At 44.8% G+C, this 27,509-nt stretch overlaps 1 protein-coding gene across 13 annotated transcripts in view; it reads left to right on the top strand.

The window, feature by feature from the left end:
• LOC139386304 (unconventional myosin-XVIIIa-like) overlaps positions 1–27,120 on the top strand; it is a 161,811-nt gene extending 134,691 nt beyond the window's left edge. For 7 of the 13 annotated variants that reach the window (XM_071131814.1, XM_071131812.1, XM_071131818.1 and 4 more), the window contains 14 exons: positions 1,334–1,534; positions 1,652–1,762; positions 1,968–2,072; positions 2,261–2,407; positions 2,633–2,746; positions 4,717–4,833; positions 5,430–5,513; positions 12,195–12,332; positions 13,246–13,431; positions 13,655–13,794; positions 14,707–14,751; positions 20,257–20,376; positions 21,723–23,237; positions 24,515–27,120. In XM_071131814.1, coding sequence (XP_070987915.1) covers positions 1,334–1,534; positions 1,652–1,762; positions 1,968–2,072; positions 2,261–2,407; positions 2,633–2,746; positions 4,717–4,833; positions 5,430–5,513; positions 12,195–12,332; positions 13,246–13,431; positions 13,655–13,794; positions 14,707–14,751; positions 20,257–20,376; positions 21,723–23,229 — 3,015 coding nt within the window. In that variant the 3' untranslated portion in view covers positions 23,230–23,237; positions 24,515–27,120. Of the gene's footprint in view, positions 1–1,333; positions 1,535–1,651; positions 1,763–1,967; positions 2,073–2,260; positions 2,408–2,632; positions 2,747–4,716; positions 4,834–5,429; positions 5,514–12,194; positions 12,333–13,245; positions 13,432–13,654; positions 13,795–14,706; positions 14,752–20,256; positions 20,377–21,722; positions 23,252–24,514 lie in introns of all 13 variants that reach the window. The other 6 variants (XM_071131813.1, XM_071131808.1, XM_071131819.1 and 3 more) reach the window with 4 other exon arrangements.
• The last annotated feature ends 389 nt before the right edge of the window (positions 27,121–27,509 follow it).

The raw sequence follows: 27,509 nt of genomic DNA, 5'->3' as shown, positions 1-27,509 counted from the left end.
ACCTGGAGATGTGTGTCTCCTCTCTCCCTATAGGACAAGGACCTGGAGATGTGTGTCTTCTCTCTCCCTATAGGACAAGGACCTGGAGATGTGTGTCTCCTCTCTCCCTATAGGACAAGGACTTGGAGATGTGTGTCTCCTCTCTCCCTATAGGACAAGGACCTGGAGATGTGTGTCTCCTCTCTCCCTATAGGACAAGGACCAGGAGATGTGTGTCTCCTCTCTCCCTATAGGACAAGGACCTGGAGATGTGTGTCTCCTCTCTCCCTGTAGGACCACGACCTGGAGATGTGTGTCTCCTCTCTCCCTATAGGACAAGGACCTGGAGATGTGTCTCCTCTCTCCCTATAGGACAAGGACCTGGAGATGTGTGTCTCCTCTCTCCCTATAGGACAAGGACCAGGAGATGTGTGTCTCCTCTCTCCCTATAGGACCACGACCTGGAGATGTGTGTCTCCTCTCTCCCTATAGGACCACGACCTGGAGATGTGTGTCTCCTCTCTCCCTATAGGACAAGGACCTGGAGATGTGTGTCTCCTCTCTCCCTATAGGACAAGGACCAGGAGATGTGTGTCTCCTCTCTCCCTATAGGACAAGGACCTGGAGATGTGTGTCTCCTCTCTCCCTATAGGACAAGGACCTGGAGATGTGTGTCTCCTCTCTTCCTATAGGACAAGGATCTGGAGATGTGTGTCTCCTCTCTCCCTATAGGACGAGGACCTGGAGATGTGTGTTTTAATGTGTATCTCCTCTCTCCCTATAGGACAAGGACCTGGAGATGTGTGTCTCCTCTCTCCCAATAGGACAAGGACCTGGAGATGTGTCTCCTCTCTCCCTATAGGACAAGGACCTGGAGATGTGTGTTTTAATGTGTCTCCTCTCTCCCTATAGGACAAGGACCTGGAGATGTGTGTCTCCTCTCTCCCTATAGGACAAAGACCTGGATATGTGTCTCCTCTCTCCCTATAGGACAAGGACCTGGAGATGTGTGTTTTAATGTGTATCTCCTCTCTCCCTATAGGACAAGGACCTGGAGATGTGTGTTTTAATGTGTATGTCCTCTCTCCCTATAGGACAAGGACCTGGAGATGTGTGTTTTAATGTGTATGTCCTCTCTCCCTATAGGACAAGGACCTGGAGATGTGTGTTTTAATGTGTATCTCCTCTCTCCCCATAGGACAAGGACCTGGAGATGTGTGTTTTAATGTGTATCTCCTCTCTCCCTATAGGACAAGTACCTGGAGATGTGTGTTTTAATGTGTATGTCTTCTCTCCCTATAGGACAAGGACCTGGAGATGTGTGTTTTAATGTGTATGTCCTCTCTCCCTATAGGACAAGGACCTGGAGATGTGTGCGCAGAATGTGAAGTTAGAACAGCTGGAGGCGGAGCTGCTGGACCTGTCGTCCCAGGAGACCAAGGATGAGGCGTCGCTGTCCAAGGTGAAGAAGACGATGCGTGACCTGGAGGCCAAGGTCAAAGACCAGGAAGAGGAGCTGGATGAACAGGCCGGAACTATACAGATGCTGGAGCAGGTACAGAGTTATATATACACACAGATACCCACACACTTGTACACACACATGCAGACGCGCGCACACACACTCTACAGAGGATGACACTCATAAATACTTTGTCTTTGTGTTGTGCAGGCTAAGCTGCGTCTGGAGATGGAGACAGAGAGACTGCGCCAGACACACTCCAAGGAGATTGAGAGTAAAGATGAGGAGGTGGAGGAGATCAGACAGTCCTGCAGTAAGAAGGTACTGCACACACCGGCAGCACACACCGGCAACCTTATATGACTCTAAAGGCAAATGATTAGTTGTGACAATGTGTGACTTTAGTCGCCGCAAATAGCTGGTTTCGTCACCAAAGCACAAACATAAACGATGACTTATGTAAACACGTCTCTTTCAGTTGGATCACATTTCCTAGGTCACGTATAGTGTTTTCCTGTGTTGTCAGCTGAAGCAGATAGAAGTCCAGCTGGAGGAGGAGTATAATGACAAACAGAAGGTCCTACGTGAGAGGAGAGAACTGGAGACCAAGCTGCTGTCTGCCCAGGACCAGGTACTGTCAGACACCCCACTACCAGTCCACCTTGGTCAGTCTTTACCCAGACTAGCTATATGTCCTGTGGCTGTCAACCCTCCTACTGGATAGTTACAGATTATGCAGGCTTTTGTTGGTACTGTGATTAGTGTGTGGTGTAATATGTTGAGCTGGTCGCAATCTGGTTGTGTTGCTGCTGTCCCCAGGTGAACCCCAGAGACGTGGAGACAGAGAAGAGGCTGAGGAAGGATCTGAAGCGCACCAAGGCCCTGCTGGCCGACGCCCAGATCATGCTGGACCACATGAAGAACAACGCCCCCAGCAAGAGAGAGATTGCCCAGCTCAAAAACCAGGTAGGTACGACCCCTAGCACCCTCGCCCAGTGATACACCATGGAGATACTGACACGCCGCGGAGATACTGACACGCCACGGAGATACTGACACGCCACGGAGATACAGACACACCACGGAGATACTGGGAAAGTCAAGAAACATCACAATAAGAATTCAATAGAATTTCGATATTGGAAATGAAATCTCTATCTCTCTCCCTCTCTCTCTATCCCTCTCTCTCAGCTGGAGGAGTCAGAGTTTACTTGTGCGGCAGCAGTGAAGGCCCGTAAATCTATGGAGGTGGAGATTGAGGACTTGCATGTGCAGATGGACGACATCTCCAAAGCCAAACAGGCTGTCAGTACAGTTCACCATTCCTTCCTACCTCTAACCTATTACATTCACCATCACTTTTATTGAGAGCACGCAAGGGGTTGGGGAAGAGTGCTGTGAGATTATTTAATATACTCTTTTGAAGAGGTAGGGTTTCAGATGGGCAGGGAAGATGGGCAGGGACTCCACTGTCATAGTTTCAAGATGAAGCTGGTCCCACCATTGGGGTACCAGGACAGAGAAGAGCTTGGACTGGGCTGAGCGAGAGCCAAGAGACCAGAGGTGGCAGAACCGAATACTCGGGTTAGGGTGTAGGGTTTTAGCATAGCCTGAAGGTAGGGAGGTGCAGTTCCTCTTGCTGATCTGTAGGCAACCATGGTCTTGTAGTGTACTCGAGCTTTGACTGGAAGCCAGTGGAGGGAATCTCTCTCTCCTTCTTTCCTTCCCCGTCCTCACCTCTCTTCCTGTGAGATTGACCACTGCGACTGCCATTATGAGTGCAGGGAAATGATTTCTGCCCATGATGGCATGTTTCATCAACATTTCTAACTTGAACAAGACATATCACCTTGAAATCCATTCCAGTTTAATACAGCAGTCATTGGGTGAATATTATCTTTGCAGAGAGAGGGAAAGGTAATTGAGTTCACATAGCAGCAGGAACAACAGCTACTGGGAGAGATGAATGGATAGATGTTTTGCAGGTTGCGGTACACAACCTGATTTTCATCAGTCTCAATGTGCTTTTTAATGGAATGATTGTCTATGGTTTATTTCATGTTTTCCTGACATGGAAGTACAACAGGAACAAACACATCAACGTTGGGGTTGATATTTACTTTACTTGTGCATATTTTTGGGAAATTAGGGTATTTATTTGGTCTAACATAGGAAATAAACATTGAATGGGTATTAATACCAGTATGAAATCTTGCAATTCCTTTCCAAGGAATTCTGTTGGTTCTATTTTGGTGAAATTCATCAGATGTGGTCCATTATCCATTCCCCCGGTCTGTTTTTCCCTCCATGTTAACAAGACGGATGTCATTGTGCCAGCAAGTCCTGTCATCTCTCAGCTATGTACTAAAGGATTAATTATCCTTTTCTGATATCCACATTATTCATCATGTATTAATACATCCCCTGACTGTCCCCAGCCCCTCTCATTTTCCTGCTGCCCCTCTCAGCATTGTTGAAGTAATTATAGAAATGGAATTACACCTCTGAAATTCACACAGAAGTCAGTTAGGAGCAACCTGCGAGCATTAGCTGCTAATTGGCTCAGTTGATCAGTTTTTTTTATTTAACCAGAACAAATTCTTATTTACAATGACAGCCTAGGAACAGTGGGCTAACTGCCTTGTTCAGGGGCAGAACAACAGATGTTTTTACCTTGTCAGCTCGGGGATTCGATCTAGCAACCTTTTGGTTCCTGGCCCAACACTCTAACCACTAGGCTACCTGCCACCCCAGGTGACTGGGAACAGTCTTTGTGGGAGGGGTAATATGCCTCCACTGTAAGATTCTACAATATTAAACTGTACTGCTGAGCATTCTTATGGTTTATAACATATGGAGTATATTGTGGATATATCCTGAAACAACATTATTCTATGGTCAGTTGGTTGGATCAATATACGTTTCACAATATTGAATGTACCGTTACAGAAGTCAGCATCCTATTTTACACATTCTATAAATCTCTCTCTCTCTCTCTCTCTCTCTCTCTCTCTCTCTCTCTCTCTCTCTCTCTCTCTCTCTCTCTCTCTCTCTCTCTCTCTCTCTCTCTCTCTGTCTCTCCCTCTCTCTCTCTCTCTCTGTCTCTCTCTCTCTCTGTCTCTCTCTCTCCCTCTCCCTCTCTCTCTCTCTCTCTGTCTCTCTCTCTCTCTCTCTCTCTGTCTCTCTCTCTCTCTGTCTCTCTCCCTCTCTCTCTCCCTCTCTCTCTCTCCCTCTCCCTCTCTCTCTCTCTCTCTCTCTCCCTCTCTCTCTCTCAGCTGGAGGAGCAGTTGAGCAGGCTGCAGAGAGAGAAGAATGATCTGCAGTCTCGTATGGAGGAGGACCAGGAGGATATGAACGAGCTCATGAAGAAGCACAAGTCAGCTGTCTCCCAGGTAACACACACACACACAGTCACATTCTGGTAAATCTGCATTATTATTTCAATGGTGTAAGTAGTATTTGGAATCAGCTTAGTGTTAATGTATATGTGTAGAGCAGATTGCTATCAAGTGGAAATGAAAAGTGAGCTCTGTCTGTCTAACACTGGTGGAAATATGAGTGATCAGCTTCCACTAGATTCAAATGAATGTATCCCGTCTAAAGTGAGAAAGCTGTTCCCCTGGGCTCGCTATGCTGAGCGCTTCATGTAGCAGAAAAAGCACTCATCTCTGATAAGTGATTTCACAATGAGATGTATTGATGTCTCCCCTCCCTGCTTGTGCGTTTAAAAATATGTCCCTGTGACATTGTCCCCATCAACATGTTTGTTTATGGTTGTTGATCAATCTGTTGTCTGTGTAGACCAAATGGATAAGAATATATCATGTTATACTGTGCTAATAAAGGAGACATCACGCAGTACACTGTAGAGATAAATGAGTGTTAAAGTAGCTAACCTGTGTGTGTGTGTGTGTGTGTGTGTGTGTGTGTGTGTGTGTGTGTGTGTGTGTGTGTGTGTGCGTGTGTGTGTGTGTGTGTGTGTGTGTAGTCAACTCAGAACCTAGCCCAGATCTCTGACCTACAAGCCCAGCTGGAGGAGGCCCTCAAGCAGAAGCAGGATGTCCAGGAGAAGGTACAGTTCACTGGGACATAGTTGTTTAGCCGGAGAGGGTATAGGATAGTCCTGTCTATTCCCTAATGCAGCACTTTGTCTGCACTTAGAACAACATAATGAGACTCATTGAGCAGGACTAGCTAGCTGACATAAGTCATCCGCCCCATGGAATTTAAATTAATCCACCCCTATCCCCTCTCTTTGCATGGCAGTCTTTACAAATTATTGATTTATAATCGATGTGTCATTTTGGAGAGATGTGTATCAGATTAACAGAATTGGTCAACTCCGTTTGACAGTTGAAGATGGAGAACGTCTGTCAGACTGTCGCGGTGCCCAGTCGGGTGTTTAACTTTAGTAGCCTTCAGCTTTAGCATATGCACCCTTCAGTCCTAGTGATTTCAGTCTAGTGCTGTGTAGTGTGGTCACAGTCTGTGGCTGTTCTTGTCAACATCAAATCAAGGTGACCCTGTATGGGATCAAGTCTGTAATACCTTTACCTCTCTGTCTGTTGCCCCTTAGTAGCACCCAGACATGGGACATTTGTGTTGTAGCATGACACTCACGTTGTGCCGCTCCAATCTGGAGATAACCATCAGAGACCCTGGGCTCGGAACAATTATCCCCGCTGTCGCTGAGGGAGAGGTTGGATCTAAGATCATCAGGCTAAGAGGGCCGTGTCCAAATCCCCCCCTTTTCTCTCACTCTCTCTTGCTCTCTGATGCCTAGTCAGTCATTATGGCAGTGAAGCTGTCATCTTATTGGTGCTCCCAGGGGCTCCCTCATACAGGAGCTTGTAAAGGACAGTTTCTTTCACTTCACTTCACATCATAATAATAATTATATAGTCAGTATGTTTTAAAACTGTCAACTTTTCTTTCCTTAAAGATTACGGCCTATTTAAAGACTTGAGTTGGACTGGAGGGCATAAAGCAAGATGTTCTTTTATTGGTTTCAGATGAAACAAAGAGGCCTCGTCTGACCGCCCACGCATGTCCCAAAGTCAATATTCAGGAAATTGTTATTCCTAGCAAATAAACTCAAGCAAAAAAAGAAACGTCCCTTTTTCAGGATCAAAATAACTTCACAGATCTTCATTGTAAAGGGTTTAAACACTGTTTCCCATGCTTGTTCAATGAACCATAAATAATGAATGAACATGCACGGTCGTTAAGACACTAACAGCTTACAGATGGTAGGCAATTAAGATCACAGTTATGAAAACCTAGGACACTAAAAAAGCCTTTCTACTGACTCTGAAAAACAGCAAAAGAAAGATACCCAGGGTCCCTGCTCATCTGCGTGAACGTGCCTTAGGCATGCTGCAAAGAGGTATGAGAACTGCAGATTTGGCCAGGGCAATAAATTGCAATGTCCGTACTGTGAGACGCCTAAGACAGCGTTACAGGGAGACAGGACGGACAGCTGATCATCCTCACAGTGGCAGACCACGGGTAACAACACCTACACAGGATCGGTACATCCGAACATCACACCTGCGGGACAGGTACAGGATGGCAACAATAACTGCCCGAGTTACACCAGGAATGCATAATCGCTCCAACAGTGCTCAGACTGTCCGTAATAGGCTGAGAGAGGCTGGACTGAGGGCTTGTAGGCCTGTTATAAGGCAGGTCCTCACCAGACATTACTGGCAACAACGTCGCTTATGGGCACAAACCCACCGTCGCTGGACCAGACAGGACTGGCAAAACGTGCTCTTCACTGACGAGTGGCAGTTTTGTCTCACCAGGGGGGACGGTTGGATTCGCGTTTATCATCGAAGGAATGAGCTTTACACCGAGGCCAGTACTCTGGAGCGGGATCGATTTGGAGGTGGAGGGTCCGTGGTACCCTTCCTGCAGGCTCATCCTGACATGACCCTCCAGCATGACAGTGCCACCAGCCATACTGCTCGTTCTGTGCGTGATTTCCTGCAAGACAGGAATGTCAGTGTTCTGCCATGGCCAGCGAAGAGCACGGATCTCAATCCCATTGAACACGTCTGGTGCCTGTTGGATCGGAGGGTGAGGTCTAGGGCCATTCCCCACAGAAATCTCCGGGAACTTGCAGGTGCCTTGGTGGAAGAGTGGGGTAACATCTCACGGCAATAACTTGCAAATCTGGTGCAGTCCATGAGGAGGAGATGCACTGCAGTACTTAATGCAGCTGGTGGCCACACCAGATGCTGACTGTTACCTTTGATTTTGACCCCCCCTTTGTTCAGGGACACATTATTCAATTTCTGTTAGTCACATGTCTATGGAACTTGTTCAGTTTATGTCTGATTTGTTGAATCTTGTTAAGTTTGCTGAAAATTATTACAACAGTTAACAGTGAGAGGACGTTTCTTTTTTTGATGAGTTTAGTTTGTCTGCTTTGAAACAGTGGAGCAACTTTTAGAAATAATGAAAATTAATTCAGTCTGGTGCACGGCTCTATGCTTTGAATAATATAAATTAAATGCCTGTAACGATGTGTTTGAAGCCCTATCCTGGTCTTAATTACGATAAAACTGAAGCGCTCTGTACAGAGATGCCGGGCTACTCCTAAAAAGGTTCATCTGGATCTGGACCCCCTGTTGAGATGTGAACAGCACCCAGTAGAGATGTTTTCAACTTTTCACTCGGGCAAGAACAATGACAAAGATGTGCATGGCTCATAGAGTAACCCTCAGGCCTAAGGCCCTGGTGTGGCTATAGAGAGTAGCCCTCAGGCCTAAGGCCCTGGTGTGGCTATAGAGAGTAGCCCTCAGGCCTAAGGCCCTGGTGTGGCTATAGAGAGTAGCCCTCAGGCCTAAGGCCCTGGTGTGGCTATAGAGAGTAGCCCTAAGGCCTTGGTGTGGCTATAGAGAGTAACCCTCAGGCCTAAGGCCCTGGTGTGTCTATAGAGGCTAGCCCTCAAGCCTAAGGCCTTGGTGTGGCTATAGAGAGTAGCCCTCAGGCCTAAGGCCCTGGTGTGGATATGGAGTAGCCCTCAGGCCTAAGGTATTGGTTGGCTGTAACACTAGTAGTGTTCTGAGAACATTAGCACTATTACTGTAGGCTGTTGCATTCATATATGATAACATAATATACGCTGAACAAAAATATAAATACAACATGTGAAGTGTTGGTCCCATGTTTCATGAGCTGAAATAAAAGATCCAAGAAATGTTCCATATGCACAAAAAGCTTATTTCTCTCAAATTTTGTGTACAAATTTGTTTACATCCCTGTTAGTGAGCATTTCTCCTTTGCCAAGATATTCCATCCACCTGACAGATGTGGCATATCAAGAAGCTGATAAAACAGCATGATCATTACATTGTGCTGGGGACAATAAAAAGCCACAATAAAATGTTTTATATATAGTTTTGTCACACAACACAATGCCACAGATGTCTCAAGATTTGAGGGAGTGTGCAAATGACATGCTGACTGCAGGAATGTCCGCCAGAGCTGTTGCCAGAGAATGTAATGTTAATTTCTCTACCATTTCTCTACCAACGTTGTTTTTGAGAATTTGGCAGTACGTCCAACTGGCCATCAGCAAGAAGGCGCCGACAGACATGTCAGCTCTGCTTCTAGCTCCTAAGCAACTTTATAGTATTTTTTGTGTGCGTGTGTTATTTCTTACATTATTAGCCCGGAACTTTTTTTTTTGTGTTATTACATACAGACGGAAATAACTTTTGGATATCAGAGCGGCGGTAACTCACCAGCATTACGACCAGAAATATGACTTTCCCGATTTGGATTCTTTGTTTGTACCCCACAGGGAAATCAAACTTATCCCAGAGGCTGCTCCAAGTTACCGCCGGCAGAGAAAAGGTGTTTGGAGTGGACTTCTAGTCATCCACCGCTTCCGAGTATATTACTTGCTAAATTCAGTCCCTGGACGGTAAAGCTCAGGGCGAGGATCTCCTCAGGGTGAGGATCTCCTTCAAGAGAGACATCCGGGACTGTAACATACTCTGTTTCACATAATTATGGCTCTCTCTGGGTATACTGTCCCCGTCCGTACATCCAGCTGGGTTCTCAGTTCATCGCGCAGTTCATCGCGCAGACAGAAATAAAGAACTCTCCGGGAAGAAGAAAGGCAGTGGTGTATGCTTCATGATTAACTACTCATGGTGTGATTGTGATAACGTACAAAAACTCAAGTCTGTTTGTTCACCCGACCTAGAATACCTCTCAATCAAATGTCGACCGTATTACCTTCAAAGATCATTTTCTTCAGTTATAGTCACAGCCTTCTCCCCCAAACCGATACCACGACGGCCCTGAAGGAAGTACACTGGACTTTATACAAACTGGAAACCACATATCCTGAGGCCGCATTTATTGTAGCTGGCGAAACGCTACCAAAGTTTTATCAACACATTGACTCTAGCACTCGCTTAGGAAAAACACTAGATCACTGCTACTTGCCTTTTTCGAGATGCCTACAAGGCCTTCCCCCACCCTCCCTTAGGCAAAGCGTGTGCGAGCCAGGAGGCCTACAAAACTGACTCAGTTACACCAGCTCTGTCAGGAGGAATGGGCCAAAATTTACCCAATTTATTGTGGGAAGCTTATGGAAGGCTCCCCAAAACATTTGACCCAAGTTAAACAATTTAAAGGCAATGCTTCCAAATACTAATTGAGTGTATGTAAACTTCTGACACTGGTAATGTGATGAAAGAAATAAAAGCTGAAATAAATCATTCTCTCTCTATTATTCTGACATTTCACATTCTTAAAATGAAGTGGTGATCCTAACTGACCTAAGACAGGGAATTTTTTACGAGGATTAAATGTCAGTAATTGTGAAAAACTGAGTTTAAATGTATTTGGCTAAGGTGTATGTAAACTTTTGACTTCAACTGTATTTCAATTGACTGATTTCCTCATATGAATTGTAAATATTTTAAATTGTTACATCTTGCATTTTTTTATACATTTTATATATACAGTGCACTTCGAATAGTATTCAGACCCCATTACTTTTCCCACATTTTGTTACGTTACAGCCTTATTCAAAAATGTATTAAAAAATGTTTTTATTCATCAATCTACACACAATACCCCATAATTAAGGTTTTAGAAAATTTTAGAAAATGTATTACAAATTTAAAAAAACGTATTTACATAAATATTCAGAGCCTTTGCTATGAGACTCAAAATTGAGCTTGGGTGCACCCTGCTTCAATTGATCATCCTTGAGATGTTTCTACAACTTGATTGGCGTCCACCTGAGGTATATTAAATTGATTGGACATAATTTGGAAAGGCGCACACCTGTCTATATAAGGTCACACAGTTGACAGTGCATGTCAAAGCAAAAACCAAGCCATGAGGTCACAGGAATTGTCCGTAGAGCTCCGAGACAGGATTTTGTCGAGGCACCGATCTGGGAAAGGGTACCAACAAATGTCTGCAGCATTGAAAGTCCCCAAGAACACAGTGGCTTCCATCATTCTTAAATGGAAGAAGTTTGTAATCACCAAGACTCTTCCTAAAGCTGGCCAAACTGCGCAAGCGGGGGATAAGGGCCCCTTGGTCAGGGAGGTGGCCAAGAACCCGATGGTCACTCTGACAGAGCTCCAGAGTTCCTCTTTGGAGATGGGAGAACCTTCGAGAAGGACAACCAACTCTGCAGCACTCCACCAATCAGGCTTTTGTGTGCATCCGAGTAGTGCAGTGGTCCAGATTTTGCCGGGGTAGGCCGTCATTGTAAATAATAATTTCTTCTTAACTGACTAGTTAAATAAAGGTTAAATAAAAAACAATTATGATAGAGTGGCCAGACTGAAGCCAATCCTCAGTAAAAGGCACATGACATCTCACTTGAAGTTTGCAAAAAGGCACAAGAAGTACTCTCAGACCATGGGAAACAAGATTCTCTGGTCGGATGAAACCACGTTTGAACTCTTTGGGTTGAATGCCAAGCGTCCGGCCTGGCACCATCCCTATGGTGAAGCATGGTGGTGACAGCATCACGTTGTGGGGATGGTTTTGGTGGCAGGGACTGGGAGACTAGTCAGGATCGAAGGAAAGATGAACAGAGCAAAGTACAGAGAATTCCTTGATGAAAACCCGCTCCAGAGCGCTCAGGACCTCCGACTCGGCAGAAGGTTCACCTTCCAACAGGACAATGACCCTAAGCACACAACCAAGACAACGCAGGAATGGCTTCTGGACAAGTCTCTGAATGTCCTTGAGTGGCCCGGACTTGAACCCAATTGAACATCTCTGGAGAGACCTGAAAATAGCAGTGCAGCAACGCTCCCATCCAACCTGACAGAGCTTGAGAGGATCTGCAGAGAAGAATGGGAGAAACTCCCCAAGTACATGTGTGCCAAGCTTGTAGCGTCATACCCAAGAAGACTCAAGGCTGTAATTGCTGCCAAAAGTGCTTCAGCTAAATACTGAGTAAAGGGTCTGAATACTTCTGAAATATGAAAAAAATCTAAACCTATTTCTGCTTTGTCATTATGGGGTATTGTGTGTAGATTGATGAGAGAAAAATAACAATTCAATCCGTTTTAGAATAAGGCTGTAACGAAACAAAATGTGGAAAAAGTCAAGGGGTCTGAATACTTCCGAATGCACTGTAAATACAGTATACTGTATATACATAATATACTGTCATATCAGTTTATTGCTGCTACAGTATGTTGTTTTTTCTAAAACTCTGCCTTGTGTGTATGTTCCTAATCGTGTGTTTCACTCTTAGCTCTCGGCACTGCAGAGCCAGCTGGAGTTCCAGGAGACTTCTATGGTGGAGAAGTCTCTGGTCAGCAGGCAGGAGGCCAAGATCCGAGAGATGGAGACCAAGATGGAATTTGAGAAGACGCAGGTCAAACGCTTGGAGGTGAGAGCAGTCAGGGGGGCTGAGGGGCATTCTAGAGGAGGAGTGTTGGTTTTTGCCTGGCAGCCTACCCAGCGTGTGTGTATGGGGGGTGGAAGGTCATTGCTGAAGAATTGCCTAGGGGATGAATGGGCAACTTTTTGGGGAGCAAATGAAAACCATTTCCTCAAGACGATTGACTCCTACTACCTCTGTTATACCATGAAAGTTTTGTCCCCTCAGTGCTGGGTTCAGCCTCACAAAACCTTCTTCTAGCTCGAACTGTTAGCATATCACAGTTAGTTAGAAAATCTGCTCTGTTCGTCATCGGACTAGCTCATATTCTATTCACTCCACAATATAATTTGTTATTCTGTCAGTTTCAAATTACATTCTGCGACAAACGTTTACGTGAAGGATAAAGGTTACTGTTCGCACACAGCCAGGGAACATTTTTAATCAATTTTCTGCCCCTCTGACAAATGCATCTTTGCTCATTTTGGCAACTTTTAGACTTGTAATTACCAGCAATGTGCAGACAGCCAGACACACTGCTTTAACTCTCTCAGATAATTCCTATCTTTCAGTGTTCTGCACTGGCTGGAATAATAGAAAGAATGGCTAAGCATTGTTCAGCTTTGGGAAAGATGCATCCAGAGTTAGAAGGGCTTTTAAGGTCGTATTTAGCCATGTCATTTTGCTACCCATGGCATTTTAAACCACTATTTAATGAGTAGGCCAAGTTTCTTGCCCTTATTTGGGGAAATATCTCAAGGCAAGGAAGTGTATATTTTTCCTCACCTGAATCCCCTTTTAGATATGGAGTATCTCTCATAGCTGCATGCATGATAAGGTCTCTGACCTGTGCCAGATACTGTATAGGCTGTCAGTGCAGTGGTTCTTCTAACACGGTCCCTGTCTGCTGTTGGTCATTCAGAGCCTGGTGGCCCGCCTGAAGGAGAACCTTGAGAAGCTAACAGAGGAGCGGGATCACCGCAGCACCAGCGAGACCCGGGAGAAGGAGCAGAACAAGCGGCTCCAGAGACAGATAAGAGATATCAAGGAGGAGATGGGAGAACTGGCCAAGAAGGAGGGAGAGGCCAGCCGCAAGAAACATGAGCTGGTAAGACCCAAAGTCACAAATGGGTCGAGGGGACTGGGACACTGTACAGACTGCCTTTTTAAAGTGGGGCACTTTGAAGATATTAAATAACGGCTGCAGTTCCCATCAACCTTGCATTGTTCTGGAGTATTAGACATTCAGGGAAATGAGACTGACAAAGAGACTTCAGAAATGGTCTGATGTAGGTGTAATTAGCTTAGATTTTCTCACTCTCTTCCAACAGGAAATGGATATTGAAAGCTTGGAGGCAGCCAATCAGAGCCTGCAGGCGGACCTTAAACTAGCCTTCAAGAGGATTGGTGACCTCCAGGCTGCCATCGAAGATGAGATGGAGAGTGACGACAACGAGGATCTCATCAACAGGTATAGTTGTCTATTTAGTGCCCGAACATATTCACTTAATAGAATTGCTGAATTTACCTCATGTCCTCTCATGACAGCAAGTGTCAGCAAGGGAGCACGCACTCAGCATATAGAGTAGCTACTGTTACACAGTTAAACTGTAGATAAACTTTGCAGCAGAGGGAGATGGAGAGAGAATGACCCAATCAGGATGGATGTTCCATTGAAAGAGGCTTTGGATAAAGCGATCAGAGAACTCTCCCCAGACTCCGTCATTTCTTATTCACACACTCTGAAAGATTTATGCCCTGAAAACTGCTGGGCTTAATTTGCGGGCATTTTTTAAATTGAAATATTACTCCTGTATTTGATGAGATAGGCTGCTAGCTAAAGCTACGTCAGTGAAATCGAGTTCTGTCTCCTCACGTTCCTTATTTATTTACTCGCTCTGTGCTCCCTCCAAGCCTGGTTTGTTTATGAGTGCAGTCCCGGGGAGAAGGCCTTTCTTCCCTCTCTTCCTCCCAGAAGTAAATAGCTCTGTGAGTAAGGTTTGAGTATACTGTGTACTCTTCTCCATGCGGTAACAGGATGTGGATCAGGATGATGTGGGGTGCAATAGGCAGCGGTTGAATCACTCCCACTGGGAGGAAATATCTTTAATAGAACCACAGGGTCATCATCATAGAATTAGGGATTAAAATACTTAATAGGATCTCTATGGTCATCATCATCATCATCACCACCACATCAGCCATGATATCCACAATGATTTAGGATGTAGATCCTTCAACCATTATCCTATTCATCACGTTCTTTTGGTTTACTTGGACTGTACCTACCAACTTCCTGTCTCACTTTTCTTTTGTTTGTTTTGTGTTTGTATTCTTTCTTTCTTTCTTTGTGTCTCTGTCTGTCATCCTACATCATGACCAGTTTACAAGACATGGTGACAAAGTATCAGAAAAGAAGGAACAAAACGTGAGGAACTTGAGCTCATGTCTGACATTGTGTGTTTTAACTGCTGTTTTGGAATAGTCTGTTGCCCTTCACTGGAAAAGATGCAATATCAAGCAGCAAATCTATTGTCAATGTTCAAGCCATCTCATATAAATTCAAGTTTAGGACTCATATGTCACTGAATAAGGACTGAACTATGGGATACCATTCAACGAACAAGCTCAGTGATACTGCATCGTTATTCCAGGGCTCAGCTATTCCCCCATAACCTAATTTGCTCCACTCTTCACTGCATGACGCCACATGCTGAACTGCATGAATGCCATTGACAACATGCTTTTCTAAACCAAGCATGAAACATCCCCTTCCCCAGAGTGTTTGTGTGGTTATTCATCCAGTAACCCCTTCAACTGAGGGTAACACATAATACCTAACAGGTGTAGTAAGCATCCATCGCTGGGTAAGTGTGTTGCTGGTCAGTCCTTGTGGTGTCCCCCAGGGCTCAGTTCTTGGACCTCCGGGGTTCTGTCGCACACCACTATGCCTTGTTTGAACAGCGTTATGTGCCCAGCGGCCACCCCCTGCTCTCAGGGCCTACTGAATATTTCAGAGCCTTGCTCTGGGGTGGATGTGAGACGTGACTGTCTGCCTCTGACGACGGAAAGACGAAGGGTGTGTTCTTCATCAATCTTTCACACTCACTATATAATGCAGTACCCTCAAATGTCTTACAAAAAGCTATTTGCTAGTCTGGGAAGCAGCTCACACGTAGTGTTAACCTCTGGCTCTGGGCCATTTCAGTCCCATGTCAATGTTCCCTTACAGCAGTCACTGACGTTTCTGCTGTTAAACCCTTGTTAAGCAGTATTGTGTAAAGTGCTGCTTTTTGTTAAAGCAGAAAGGGTTCTGAATGTTAAAGGTAGACTCAGCAAAATGACGTAGATGACGTAGACGGTCATTTTCTGCAACAACAAAGAACGTTGAAGCGTGAGGTTAAACTTCTCCGCTGTTTTGGTCCTGTCGACAGCATGTAGTAAACTCGTGCATATGCACAGACACTGTATGTGACTGTCTGAGAGCGAAGTCTTGCATCTCACATCTCATTATCTGTGGTGCTGCTCGTGGTAACGTCATTTCGCTACCTTTAATGACGGACTTGTACATTACAGTAGAGCAGGTATTCCCAAACCCCCAGGGGTACGCGCAATGCCGTCGGGGGTCCGCCAAATAAAAATGTGCATTTTATTCCTTTTTTTTTCCCCTTCACATTTTCAAACAGTCCATTTATTTTCCAATGGGACAATTCATTTGGGGGAGTTTTCTCGCCTGAGTAGCATCGTTTCACTGACAAAAATAAAATTTAAACTATCTCGTGTTCAGCGAAATAACAACACAATGTCAAATACAGGCAGCCTAGTCAAATAATTAACATCCAATCACATTAACTGTTACTCTCTCGTGGGAATTCCCATAACGGTCTGTATGTAGCCAAACGTAGCTGCTGCTCATGTTGATATCTGTACTGATGGCACAAAAGCCATGACAAGGAGACATAGTGGAGTGGTAACGCGCGTGCAAGCAGTTGCTCCTGACGCCACTTGGGTACACTGAGAGGCTCTTGCTGCCAAGAGAATGCCTGGCAGCTTGAAAGGTGTTTTGGACATTACAGTGAAAATTGTTAACTTTGTTAAAGCATGGCCCCTGAACTCGTGTATTTTCTGCAATATACAATGATATGGGCAGCGACCATGTGACGCTTTTACAACATACAGAAGTGCGCTGGTCATCAAGGAGCAAAGAATTGACACGTTTTTTTTTATTGTAAGAGACGAGCTTAAAGTTTTCATTACTGACCATCATTTTCACTTCCCTGACCACTTGCATGACGACGAGTTTCTCACACGACTAGCCTATATGGGTGATGTTGTTTCTCGCCTGAATGATTTGAATCGAGGATTACCCAAACTCTTCGCAACTATATTCAATGTGCGGGACAAAATTGAGGCTATGATTAAGAAGTTAGAGCTCTTCTCTGTCTGCATTAACAAGGACAACACACAGGTCTTTCCATCATTGTATGATGTTTTGTGAACTTTCCCCAAACGGATGACGCAAACTGGATTCATGCTTTCATGCCCTGCCTCCAGTCCACTTACCGATATCTGAACAAGAGAGCCTCATCAAAATTGCAACAAGCGGTTCTGTGAAAATGTAACTTAATCAGAAGCCACTGCCAGATTTCTGGATTGGGCTGCACTCAGAGTATCCTGCCTTGGCAAATCGTGCTGTTAAGACACTGATGCCCTTTGCAACCACGTACCTATGTGAGAGTGGATTCTCGGCCCTCACTAGCATGAAAACTAAATACAGGCACAGACTGTGTGTGGAAAATTATTTAAGACTGAGACTCTCTCCAATACAACCCAACATTCCAGAGTTATGTGCATCCTTTCAAGCAAACCCTTCTCATTAACCTGTGGTGAATTATTCACAATTTTCGATTAACAAAAGGTTTTATATGTAAGATGGTTAAATAAAGGGCAGAATTATTGTTTATTATTATATTATTATTTGTACCCTGTTCCTCTAAGAGCTCTTTGTCACTTCCCACGAGCCGGGTTGTAACAAAAACTCACACTCGTTCTTATGTTTAATAAATGTATCGTATAGTGTGAGTGGCAGGCGTACAATGATGGCAAAAAACAACATTTGAGAGTGTGCTGACCCTGGTGCTAGAGGGGGTACGCAGCTGGAGGTTGAATGTTTGAAGGGGTACGGGACTATAAAAAGTTTAGGAACCACTGCGGTAGAGAATACAGTGTTGGGAAGTTCATGTAACTTCTTTCCAGGGTTTTTGATATTGAATCATAATAACCCTGTACTTTGTTTTTTAGCACTAGGCAGTAATAGTAATATGGCATTAATAGCTACTGATTTGATACATGTTTTGTTTGGATGGGCACGTTTAGATGGGCACGTTTAGATGGGCACGTTTAGATGGGCACGTTTAGATGGGCACGCACACAATACATAGAAGTAATTGGAGACTATTGATTGACACAGAATTGAGTTATTTCAAAATGCTATGCTTTAATTTCTGTTTTCAAATAGATTGGAGATGTAATCCATGTCTGTCGTTGTTTGATCACGAAACAGGCGACAAGTCATTTTAGACTAAATGAACAACATCAGGATGAAATCATTTTCCTGTCGCTTTAACAAAACAAACCTGCGTCACAATCTCCCCTTTTTAATCTGGCATTGGAGATCACAGCAATTCTCCCAGCATATGTGTCTTAATAGGTTTTGAACAGATGTGTATGCCTGGCTGGCTGGGTTGAACCCCCATAGGGAGCTGCTGTCTAGGCTGAGCTGCCTAATAAAAGCCCCAATATTCTGGGAATCAACACCCAGGGACACCAAGGAGGAGTAGGGCGGAGGAAGCAGAAGAGTGTCCATAGGAGCTAATGATGAATGTAATAGTGTGTAACAGAGATGTACAACCACTGGAGGCAGATTGTCACAGACAATTAATGTCTCCCTCCACACACTGTGTTTGTTTGCCTCCCCTGGGCTCTCGGCACGGCTTAACTAATGGTATGGCGGTCAAAGATATAAATTGTGTGTGACACCATGTGTGAAGCGCTCGATTACAAAGGGTCCGTCATCCCGTCGGTTTTGTTTGGCCCCGGCCTGGGAAGGGAAGGCCTCTGATCTGAATGCATCACCTCCATTTACCCACTGGCTCCTCCTTGGACAAAATGCACAAGGGGAAAGTGATGCACATCCTTCAAGTCGTGGATAGGTCTCCCCCCCAAAAAAACATTTGAATCTCAACAGGATTGTACTTGTATAAATGAATTAAAAAATGAGTGCTTAAGGAAATTCTCTCCATGAAGTAATGGAATTATGACTATTTTGTAGAGAGGGTTTCGACATTGATTTTGCATAATGATAGCTAATGTAATTTTGCCCTGGGGAACTCAAGCGATGTCATCAAGCCTTTTTTTCTTTCTTCAAAGCAACATCAGTGCTCTTAGTATTCCTGGAGCGGCTATAGTTCTTTTAAGCAGTATGTTGCCAGATAAGTGAACGGATAAAAGACAAATCTTAAGAGGCTGGTCTGGTGTTGACTCGCAAAGCCCAACAAACACACAAATCCACGTGTTTGTTTTTTTTCTCTGAGGAGACGAGAAGAGTAAACAGCTGTGGAATTGTCTGCTCCGGTTAGCTAACATTAGCTCCTTTTTCCCAGGGCTCCTTCACTCTTTGTTTACTCCCCTTATTGACAAGGCCTCTGTGCCATAGACAGCCAGCCGCTCACTCACAATAACAATTCTCACTGACGTTCCCCACATTGCAGGCCACGCCTGGCCTATTAGACAAAGTTGATTACAGCCTCCCTCCTAGAGAAATGCTTTTATCTCGACTCCCAACCCTTCCCTTCTTAACACTGCCATCTTAGTACCTAGTATTTGAAGTTATTGTACAGTTTTAAACAGAGTGGGCTAGTTATGACCAAATCCATAATTAAATAGTTTCTTCAGCGATCAGGGGAGACTCTTGTATCTCTGCCTCATAATGATTTTAATTGTAGCTACTGTATGTGGTTGTGGGCCAGATTACGTGCTGAAAAACTGATTTGCCTAGTTAAATAAATAAAAAATAAAGTGTTGAAAATCTATTTTCTTTCTCTACTCCACAGCAAGACAATAGGTTTTTAAAAGCAGATGTGGGTATTTTGACCCCTCACCCCCAGGCCATGTCTCAGTTTTATTATTAGGCTGTAACACCTTCAGCACCACATGAGTGTTGGGCTCTGACGGCACTTAATGAGTGTCATGCTCTTTTCAACCGTGTCAAATTTCTAACAACCCTCCATTTCTCCTCACGCTTCGCAGTAGGCTGTCGACAGCGTAATGATAATTTAGAGAGAAAACAGCCGAGCTGTGCATCAAATCATTTTGTCAAGAGCTCAACTGCAATTTTGTGAGACTGTGGAGGGAATAGATAAGTGAGAGCGATGAAAGTGAAAATCTCTCCATTTTGTGCCCACTCTCTTCAGTTTCCACTTCATCCCATTCCTGGTCTCTCTCCTTGTGCTCTGTCTTAACTCGAGTGGCTTTGGATCAGAGTGAATGGAGTTTAGCCCTCTTTGGGCGACACACTGTGCCCAATTTCCAACTAACCACAGGGCCACAGTGATAACCAGTGTAGGGGGGGTGTTTCCTAGGTCTTCTAGGATCTAGTGCATGTGGTTTTCTGCGGTCTTCTCTTCCAAAGTAATAGATGTGGTCCTCCTCGGGTTCCTCAGTAACACAATATAGAATCTTTCTCTCCCTGTCGTTTTCTCTCTTCCCTCCATCATTCTCTCCTCAACTTCACTCCATCTCTCTCACCCCTCCCTCCCTCTCCTCCTCTTTATACCTTTTTTCTATCACTCTCTTCCAGCTCTTCCCCACCTCACTTTTCTCTACTCCTCTCTTCTCCCACTGACGTTGTGTTTTGTCCCTCCCCTCCACACAGTGAGGGAGACTCATCTGACTCGGAGGTGGAAGACCGTGTGGACGGGGTCAAGTCCTGGCTGTCCAAAAACAAAGGCTCGACCAAGAACCTCTCAGATGACGGCAGCCTCAAGAGCGCCAGGTCAGTATGGCACCCCCTTCCCCATGGGTCCTATCTTCACCACTGCCAAACACGCACATGCGCACATTCCCCCTGCTTACAAAACAGACCAAATTGGTTTTAGTATCCAGTCACCCCCTATCAGGATTTTACGTGGTCCAGCCTAGCACTTAGCCTCCAATGCAGATAAAACAATTAGAAGGGAACACTTGGCTAGACATAGGGGGGGGTGTTGTTATTATTATTATTATTCTTATTATTATTACTGGTGTTTCCTTTATCCTCTTTGTCTTTTATTGTCACTGCCTTGATGACAGCCGCCTCCCTGGCAGATGTATCGACATGCCCGGATGCCAGCTGGCATGCATACCTACACCCCCTCTCCCCCTCAACTCCTCTCTCCCGTTCTCCCCTCTCCCTGAGATTAATGGATGTATCTGCCAGCTGATAGCTTCGATTGCCCTAGATTTGTCTCCTTACCAGAATATTTAACTGTCCTACCCCCCACCCCCCCCTCAGCCGCTCACAACTTTGAACAACTTTTAAAGAGTTTTTAAATCTCTCTTAACTGTGTGTCTCCACGGTCACCCTCCCTTTCTTCAGAAGAGCTCAGTTCCTTGATCCCAGCTCTGTGTGTTGGTTAAGACGTGCACACACACACACACACACACAAAATTGGGACGTGTGTGTCCCGCACCCTTGCTGAATCACTCAACATATTTCACCACAATGAGATGCTTGACTAGAATTCTGTGTAACATTTACATACAACAAATTAAAATGCATACCCCCATACTAAACTATTTAAATACAGAGACTTTGATTTTACATAAAGGAGTTGCATACCCCCATACTAAACTATTTAAATACCGAGACTTTGATTTTACATAAAGGAGTTGCATACCCCCATACTAAACTATTTAAATACAGAGACTTTGATTTTGCATAAAGGAGTTGCATACCCCCATACTAAATTATTTAAATACAGAGACTTTGATTTTGCATAAAGGAGTTTATTAGGACAAGACAGCACATGTTGTTTGAGGGTTTTTCTCCAGTCAGTACATGTCTTGTTTTTGTTGTGTCCATCTTGCGTTGTGAATCCAAACAGGCATTCTCTACCCCACAATAATTTGAATCATTGTTCTATCTACTTGTCTTTACTTTCTTCTTGCTGATTTCAATCTGTTGCTCATCCAATTCCTGTTTTAAGTATCATTCATCTCTCTCCTTTTAAGTATGTAATTCCATCTATCATTCTTTCTCTTCCTCCTCTTCCACTTCCTCTATGTACATCAACGTTTCTCTGTCCTGCCACTCCTCCCTCTCTCTCTCTCTCCTTCTTCCTGCCTCCATCCTCTGTCTAGATTTGCCGTAAACGTAGATGCAGAGGAAGGGAAAGAGGGTAAGGAATGGAAAGAGGGCAAAGAGAAAGCGGTAGATCAGAGCAGGCCGGTGTCTGTGATGAGTTCCCTGAGCTACAGGAAGCGCTCCAACATCAATGACTCCATCGGAGGTAAAGGGGACGACAGCTCCCTCTTCAGTTCCCTCAAGAATGACCAGGAGTCCCAGGAGTCTATCTCCTCCTTCCGTAAGGCCAAGCCCAAAGGCTCCTTACCCCAGGATGACTCCTACTCAGTCAGCTCCAGCTCCTGGAGGAAGTCCCAGACTGGGAACGATGATGGCCGTGGCTCGGTTATCTCCCAGGCCTACACTGAAGCCACCAGCAGGGCTAGGAAGGGCATGGACAGCCGCTGGGGAGATTTCGACAAAGAGTCCACCGTGTCCTCCATGGTCCCCAGCCGGGCCTCCGTCGCTACCACGTGCCGTGGCCTGAGCCCAGACGACACCATTCCCAGTCCCCTGAGCCGCCGCAGCAGCACCTCTCTCAGTCGCCGTTCTGGGGGCAGGAGCCCTGGCAGTGTGAGCTGTGCTGACTCACGCATATCTGACTTCCGCAGCTGCCGCCTGAGCGAGTTTGATGACATGGAGGACAGGCACAGCGTGGCCCTCACTGAGCGCTCCTCGGCCTACAGCTCCCACTCCTCCACGGGACGCAGCCTGTCCATGCCCCCGCCACACGCCCGCTCCTCCTACAGAGATGATGACGAGCTCCCTGACACCTCGGACGTCAAGCCGGCCACTGTCGGCCACCGCAACTACCTGGACCCCGACCTGGAGAAGGCCATCAACGAGGTGCTGAACTTCAAACCCATCAAGTTCAAACGCACCAGCCTGGAAGACTCAGAGGCTGAGGCAGGGAGGAAAGAGGATGATACAGAGGATGACAGGAAGGGTGTGCTTAGTGTCAGGGGGAGTGGCGACCGGGAGGTGGACAGCGGGCGCAGCACCAGCAGTCTGAGACGGTCCGCGTCGGCTGTGGACTGTAGGAGGTCCTCGAGCAGCATGAGCAGCCACAGTCGCAGCCACAGTCGCAGCCACAGCCGCAGCAACAGTCGCAGCCACAGCCGCAGCCACAGTCGCAACAGCGGCAAGAAGAGCCAAGGTAAGAAGAAGAAGAAGAGGAGGGGCCACGGCTCCGAGTCAGACAGCTCCAATGATGACCGCCGCAGCAGGAAGGGCAGCTCCAAGAAGAAGGACAAGAAGTCCAAAAAGGAGTCTTCTTCCTCATCCTCAGATTCAGAGTCTGACTCAGAGTCTGGCTCCAGTTCAGGTGCCTCTACCGTCTCCTACAAAAGCACCAACAGCGTGAAAAGAGCCCCTGGCCGCCAGGCCTCTAGCCCAGAGGGGGAGAGGGAGGCGGGGACGCCTTCTGAGGGGCAGCCCCCTCCTAACAAGAAGGAGGAGAAGAATAGGAAGAAGAAAGTGGACAACCTGATGATGAAATATCTGTACAGACCGGACAGTGACTGAGGCTGGCAGTAGGTGTTGCCTGGTGTGTACTGTGTCTACTGCATGGTGTGATGATGCCAACCACAGAGAGAGTTTCCTCAGTCAATCCTCTTCTGCTGAGTCTCACATTCAGCAGGACCCCCCCCCTCCTTTATAATCTAACCCAGTCACCTTTTGAGAACATCAGCTGTGTTATGAATGATACATCACTTTGACTTATTATTTACTTATTCCTGTAAGGGCTTCAAACTTCACTTGGTTCATCTTAAGACATTTTTGTTTTTTAATTACATCCCTAAATACTAATTGAAGTAGTTGAGGTCCTTAATTCACAGGAGCTCATCCGAAAGCAATTACAGTTTACATCTCTTCAATGGCAGTTGTGACATTGCTTTGCACTGCTGTAATTCCGTTATGGTATTTTGGGGGGAAAGATATAGAGAGAAGGGTATAAGCGTGTTGTGGATGCATTACAATGTCGATTAGCCTAGTAGCAGGGATGTTAGAGCCTAGGAAAAGGCTAAGCTCACGTGGCTGTACCCATAGTGCTGCTGGCTAGTTCTCCACCCAAGTGTCAGCCTGATTTATGGCACCGGAAATAAGAAAATACCAGGTGTCGTCAATTACGACGGCCACCATAGATTTCCCCCTCCAACCCCCTTAACTCTGGCAGTAATTAGACCCACTGCATCGATTTACACAAGCAGCAAGTACATTTAAGATGCACGATTGACAGTAATTAACCCTAGGTTTGCATAATTTAACTGGGCTTGACTGTTAAATCAGGTTGAAACACGCAGTAGCAGTAGGCAGGTAGAATATCTAAAGACAGAGAGAGGGTACGTCAGAGTTGCTCTACTGACGATTCATACGGAAGATTTGCTCTATTGTTTAGAAGTCATTAGAGTGAAAAAAGGTTCACTGGTATTTTTTTCTTTAAACTGAAGGGTATTTGATTGTTCTACACTTGTGAGGCCAGGCAGTGCACGGTAGGTGTGCCATTGTTCTGTTTTTGGAGAGGAAGCCACAGTGCATAGCAGATTCATTCAACCACAAACCAGAACCAGAATCCATCACATTCTCTCTGTGGAATAAGTGTACTTTTTTGTGTCTAAAAATGTAGTTTTATAACTAGAGCTATGGTAGTATGCATCCGTCCATGTGTTTGTGCACATTTAGTTGGTTGAAGCACAATATGTGTAACATTACATAAAAGATAAGAACATTTGATCAATGTTTGGTAATGATCATGCTCCACTGTGTAACTATCCTCAGGACCTGTCATTGATTCTTTCTCTCCCTCCAGTCCTCCTAGCCGAAGACGGTTCTGCTTTGACAAATCTGACGAAGAAGAGGAAGAAAAAAAAGAAGGTGGTGTGTCCCGAGGGTCCTACCGCTCCAGAAACACACGGGGCAGCTACCTGAACAACAGTGACAGCGAAGACAAGCCCTCTGAGACAACATAGTTCACACACCAGCCAACAAACCCTGCATGTTGAGAGGGCCCCTGTGGTGCTGTCATCACACACAACCACTCTACTGTTCTTCTAACCCTGCAACATGGCAATGATACTATACACTATCATTATTATTCTACTGTTACAAAGCAGCTTGCATTGCTAAGGTCTAGAGAAGTACGTCAGTGTACAGTACACAACACTAATGGTTTCTCTCACTCTCCACTGGGCCAACCATCTCTTAGTGTATTTCACCAGTCACATGTGACAATGTCTCCATCTTGGATCTGGCCCCTCCAGTTGAACAGCACCTCCATTAATAATTTCTTGTCTCTGCTGGCTGCATGAGGACAGCTGCTGCTTGGCTGGCGCCATCGTCTCCTACTTCCTAGACTCTGTCATCGTCATCATGGTTGTAACTGAGCCAAAGAACTAGCTATGTTCCCTTGTGTTTTATCTCTGCATCGGGGGACCAGAAAGAAAAAAAATCTAACAAAAAAAGACGGAGGAAATAAGTACCAAAAAAGCCTTTCTTGCAAGTATATGTGTACACTGTGTTATTGCTTATCAAGTAGACGTGTACACTGTGTTATTGCTTATCAAGTAGATGTGTACACTGTGTTATTGCTTATCAAGTAGATGTGTACACTGTGTTATTGCTTATCAAGTATATGTGTACACTGTGTTATTGCTTATCAAGTAGATGTGTACACTGTGTTATTGCTTATCTGAGTCCTGGTAAAAAGACCAGGGTTTATTTTTGGGAGAAGTGCCGCTGACATACAGTACATAGGGTCCTCTACAGCTGTGCTTAGATTCTGGCTGCAGCGCCGCGCCACCCCCCTGAAAGAAGACACTTTCATCGGCTCATCTGCTTGTTTTAGCAAGAGAATAATGTCTCCTAACAGGAAGACAACAGAAGAGAGCTGCAGTGCCAAACTGCTTTGTGATCAAAGTTTTGCCCTTCTCTTCTTTTTTCCGTCTTTTTGTTTTGATGTTTGAAAGAAGATCATTTGTTTTCGAGAGTCCTGCCATCAAGAAAATGAATTTCCAGGAGGTTGGAGCGTAGCATACCCTATGAAATGCCTTGCCTTTTATTTCAACTTGAATTGAACTAAGTACTTTGCAGAAATGCTTTTGGGGTGAGAGTCTTTGACTCTCGCTGTTTTTCTTTCTTCTCTCTGTCGTTGTGGTTGTTGTTGTTCTCGTGCTTTTCACTCGTTTTTTTTCTCTCCATTTGACGTTTGCTTTCCAAAGGGAACGATATTGAACACCATGCTTTATGGTGGTTTGCCTTTAGTTTATATATACTTCAACACCCACATGTTTTCTTTTTCTGATAAACCATACTGGATTACACATGGTGAGGATTTGGGTTCCTCAACGCGCATGTTAAATCCTCCTGTGTTGCATCACCACTCTGTAAACGGGATATAATGCATTCAAATCCTTTTCAGTGTCTCTGAAGCCTATTTGTCATGTAGGATTCATCAGTATTCTGTCCTGAACCAATGCTACTGTTCATAACAGAGCAGCAGTTTAACCAGGAAGATATTAAAGACCCATGCTTTTACGGTTGCTTGGTGTTACATTGAACCCTTCGGCTGTCTCTTTAGTATTTATGAATTAGCGTTAATGAATTGAGCAGGCCTGCCAAAATGTGTATTACCCACCTGTACAAGGCAAGTGGGGCTGAAAGGATTTTGTTGATACTTTGCGTGAAGGGAGAAGTTTGGTGCGTTTGTATTATACATGCTTTTTAAAGACACACCTATCACCTTTTCCCTCAATGCCAGGGTGTCCCCAACTCGGTCTTGGGGCCTGCCAGGGTGCACGTTTTGTTTTTTGCCCTAGCGCTACACAGCTGATTCAAATAATCAAAGCTTGATGATGAGTTGGTTATTTTAATCAGCTGTGTAGTGCTAGGGGTAAAACCAAAGCGTGCACCCGGGGTGGTGGGGGGGGGCAGGACCAAGTTGGGGAAACCCTGCTCTATGCAGTCAACATGAGTTTTAAAAGAAATTGTAAACTGTTTTATGATCTTGTTTTATGATACTCTTAAACCATGTAAACACCAGGCAAAACAAAGAAATGAGCCAACATAACATTGCTGACTGTACACATTAATATTTATATAAATATCTGTACTGATTCATGCTAGCTTTCAAAATAGTATATTTTTATTTTCGTTATTGAACAAAATGACCACTTATTATGAGTAATTTTGCATTACAGTTTAATATATTGTAAATAAATGATGACTCAGACTGTAATTTTATTTTCTCTGTGGGTTTTTGTTTGACATTTTCTGCATTGGTGTTTCAGCCTCCAAGCTCCTATCTGTCTTTTCAGACTTAAATATGCACATTAGAAAATAGTCTCCCACTTAACATTTCTGGAGGGCATACTGTGGTATTTTTTTTAAATGAAAGGCAAATAAAAATAAATTCTGTTCTCTGATGCATCCACTGTTTTCTACAGATTTGAGAAATGTCAACAGTATCACTGACCCTGACTCTGAGGCCTTTCAAATCAGGAACACAAGTTCAATTGGCTTTGGCCTTTATCTTGTTTCCAAAGAAATCTTTTCCCTCTCTTGTGTATGTTTTGATGGCAAATGATTATCAGAGCAAGGAGAAATGGATTACGAAGCATAGTGCTTTCTTCATCATCTTCAACACAACAGCTATTAGCAGGGACACTTTGATTACTGTGTGGGAGACGCCACAACCACCACGGTAAATGCCATCATTTTCCACCATTATGTTAGCATTCTACGTACTGTACGTAACTATAGGGGCAAGGTGCAACTGATAGCCGAGTACTGAACTGAACAAATGGAAG

This window comes from Oncorhynchus clarkii, chromosome 27 (assembly GCF_045791955.1).
Source record: "Oncorhynchus clarkii lewisi isolate Uvic-CL-2024 chromosome 27, UVic_Ocla_1.0, whole genome shotgun sequence".
Lineage (NCBI taxonomy): Eukaryota > Metazoa > Chordata > Actinopteri > Salmoniformes > Salmonidae > Oncorhynchus > Oncorhynchus clarkii.
This window is presented reverse-complemented; position numbering and strand designations above follow the sequence as displayed.